The 2,500-nt window shown below is 39.8% G+C and overlaps 1 protein-coding gene across 1 annotated transcript; it reads right to left on the bottom strand.

The window, feature by feature from the left end:
• Positions 1-413: 413 nt before the first annotated feature.
• LOC138032554 (uncharacterized) lies at positions 414-2,158 on the bottom strand. The gene is made up of 2 exons (XM_068880262.1): positions 2,143-2,158; positions 414-964 (listed from the first exon to the last, which is right to left on the bottom strand). The coding sequence occupies exons 1-2, from the start codon at positions 2,156-2,158 to the stop codon at positions 414-416; spliced, it is 567 nt and encodes a 188-aa protein (XP_068736363.1).
• Positions 2,159-2,500: the final 342 nt, after the last annotated feature.

Below are 2,500 nucleotides of genomic sequence, written 5' to 3'. Positions count from 1 at the left end.
GAAAACGGCAATTCCTCTTTCTAGCGAGCTTTCCCGCACGAATGTTCTCTATTTTTGACATGTTTTTGGCCACGTTCGATATATCAATACTCACACATGGCTGCGAGTCTTTATGGTTAATTTAAACATTGTTTTGTTTACAAATATCCATTGAGACTTGTGGGACAAAGAAAATAGAACTGGGCCGTAAAATGTGACCATAAAACCTTTTATGCACACAACAGGATGCGCAGTGCAATACTGGGGAATCACCTAAATAAATGAACTGAGTAACTTGAAATCACAAACGATCTGGCTTTACACTAGGCGAGCCAAATTAACCTAAACGAAAAGAAAGGACAATTAATATGTCAGCCACATTCACAGGTCTATTAAATTGTCACTACCCAAGTCAAGCAAAATGATCTGGGTTTCTAACGTACATAAATTTTCCAAAAGTCACCGGCAGATAAACCCTCGAAATAATCATCGCATTCAAACCTGCCCTGAAACGTGCCATTATAACCAAGCAGCCATTGCTGCGCAGCTGCTATAAATACAGTGTGATTATATAATCTGTCTTCAGCCAAGTTTTGAAACCCCCATTTACCAATTGTAACTTTGACTTTGCCGTTCTCTTTTCCCCACCGATCACAATTTTTGGCTAACGTAGAGTCGTCGTCATCCATTTTGACAAATGAGCCACAAGAATCAGGCTTATCGTCCGTGTGACCGCAGAGGTACTGGACGACAGCTTCACCCGAGCTGTTAGCAGCAGTGATGATGTGAAACGTGCGCCCTGGTTTCTTTTTCTTGCAGTGGAATCTCAGTTGAGCGAAATTAATGTGTGTTCTCAGCTCTTTAATGGCAGTTTTTGTGAGAAGCATATGACTGCTGGCTATTCCACGGTATGAAGTCTTGAGTGGCGCCTGAGTGGGTGGTGTTGAATCCTGCATCACAACTTTGGAGACAAGCAGCCAGCCCCCTGGAATCAGAGTAAAAATGTCAGGCTTTTCCTAAACCTAAACACTAAAAGACATGTCGAATACACTTAACACTTTGTACAGCCACCCCATGCTCTAAGCGTTAATTCACAGTGGGGACGAACTACAATTCTCCTTAGTGTTTACCTTCACTAGCCTGCAAAACTACCAAAACTGCTAAATTGCCCAATAAGCGAAGACTGACGTCTCTAAACCAAAAGAGTTAAATGACTATTGGAATTTACAATCGAAAATTTCTTTTCCTTTTGTAACTTAGTCTTGCAGGCGATCACTTGCCACATCCATCTCTTTTAACTGATACGATGTAGAAGAATGTGCTAGATCCTGGCGTGTTTTCTTCATTATCGTTCTGTTAGTGTTAAGTTTGTTTGTTTTAAATACCCCTTTTTTTTGCAGGCTTTGTTTTAGCGTCGCTCGTTCTTTCGTTTCTCAATGCATGATTTTTTTCCTTTGAACCGTCAATTACACCCACAGTTTTTTCGTTTTGCATAAACTAGTCTCAATGTATATAAACTTGAGTATTTTCATTTTGAGTTCCATTTCGCATTTGGAGTGACGCTACGCGTGGTCCGCTATTTATCTGTCTGAGTCTAAGTCTTTCCGCTCAACAAGCAGGTTTTCTTCACTTAAGTTTGTAATAGTCGTAACAATGTAAGTATCGACATTTCCGGTTAGTGTCGTTTCTCCTTACTTTGCCAAACTCATCTATTCGTTAATTTGATTTTGTCACAGTTTTAGGCCGCATTGTAAAGTGAAATAAAAGTTGGGAAGATAATCGCATCTAATTGCCCAACTTAAACAATTATAAAGGAAGCCACCAGTTACACCACGTGTGTCCTGACTTCTTGTAGGGGACCATTTTGCTTAAGCGTCCACCGAGAAATAGCCCTTTTCCCGGTTAGTTTTTCTCATTTGCATTACAATGTAATCGAACGTGAATGCAAGGAAATTTCAGGTTGAAACTACAAAATAGCCCGAAATTGCCTCACATACATGCTAGATTATATATTGTAATGCAAGTGAGAAAGCCTAATCGTGAAAAGGGCTATTCAAACAGAAATCACTCATTTGAGTTAGTGTCTCGTTTTCGCAGTAGTGGGGAAGTTCTGTTTACATAAAGCGTAGTTAATGGTAGCAAGGTTTTTTTTCAATCTCTTACCTCCATCCGTAGTCATATCACAGAAAACTTTCAAAGGTGCTCCATTACTGGTGGGGTGGATCCAGTACTCTCCGCTCCCATTATTGCGCTTGATGTCCTTACAAGACTTTGCTAGGGTTCAGAAAATATATTGTTACTGGAGAACGCATAAGAAGCAGCGTGCTATTGACATACTAGACGTATTACTTGTCATTTTCGCAGACTGACTTACCTTTTAGAATGGTTCGTAAATAAAAGGAAAACAAACAAATAGAAATGCCTTCTATCGTACTTGAAAATGACCATTCTCCACACCAATGGTAATTATTAAAGGTACAGGGCTTATTAGTCTTTCAAAGTCTGACCTCGATGTAAACTC

This window comes from Montipora capricornis, chromosome 14 (genome assembly GCF_036669925.1).
Source record: "Montipora capricornis isolate CH-2021 chromosome 14, ASM3666992v2, whole genome shotgun sequence".
NCBI lineage: Eukaryota > Metazoa > Cnidaria > Anthozoa > Scleractinia > Acroporidae > Montipora > Montipora capricornis.
This window is presented reverse-complemented; position numbering and strand designations above follow the sequence as displayed.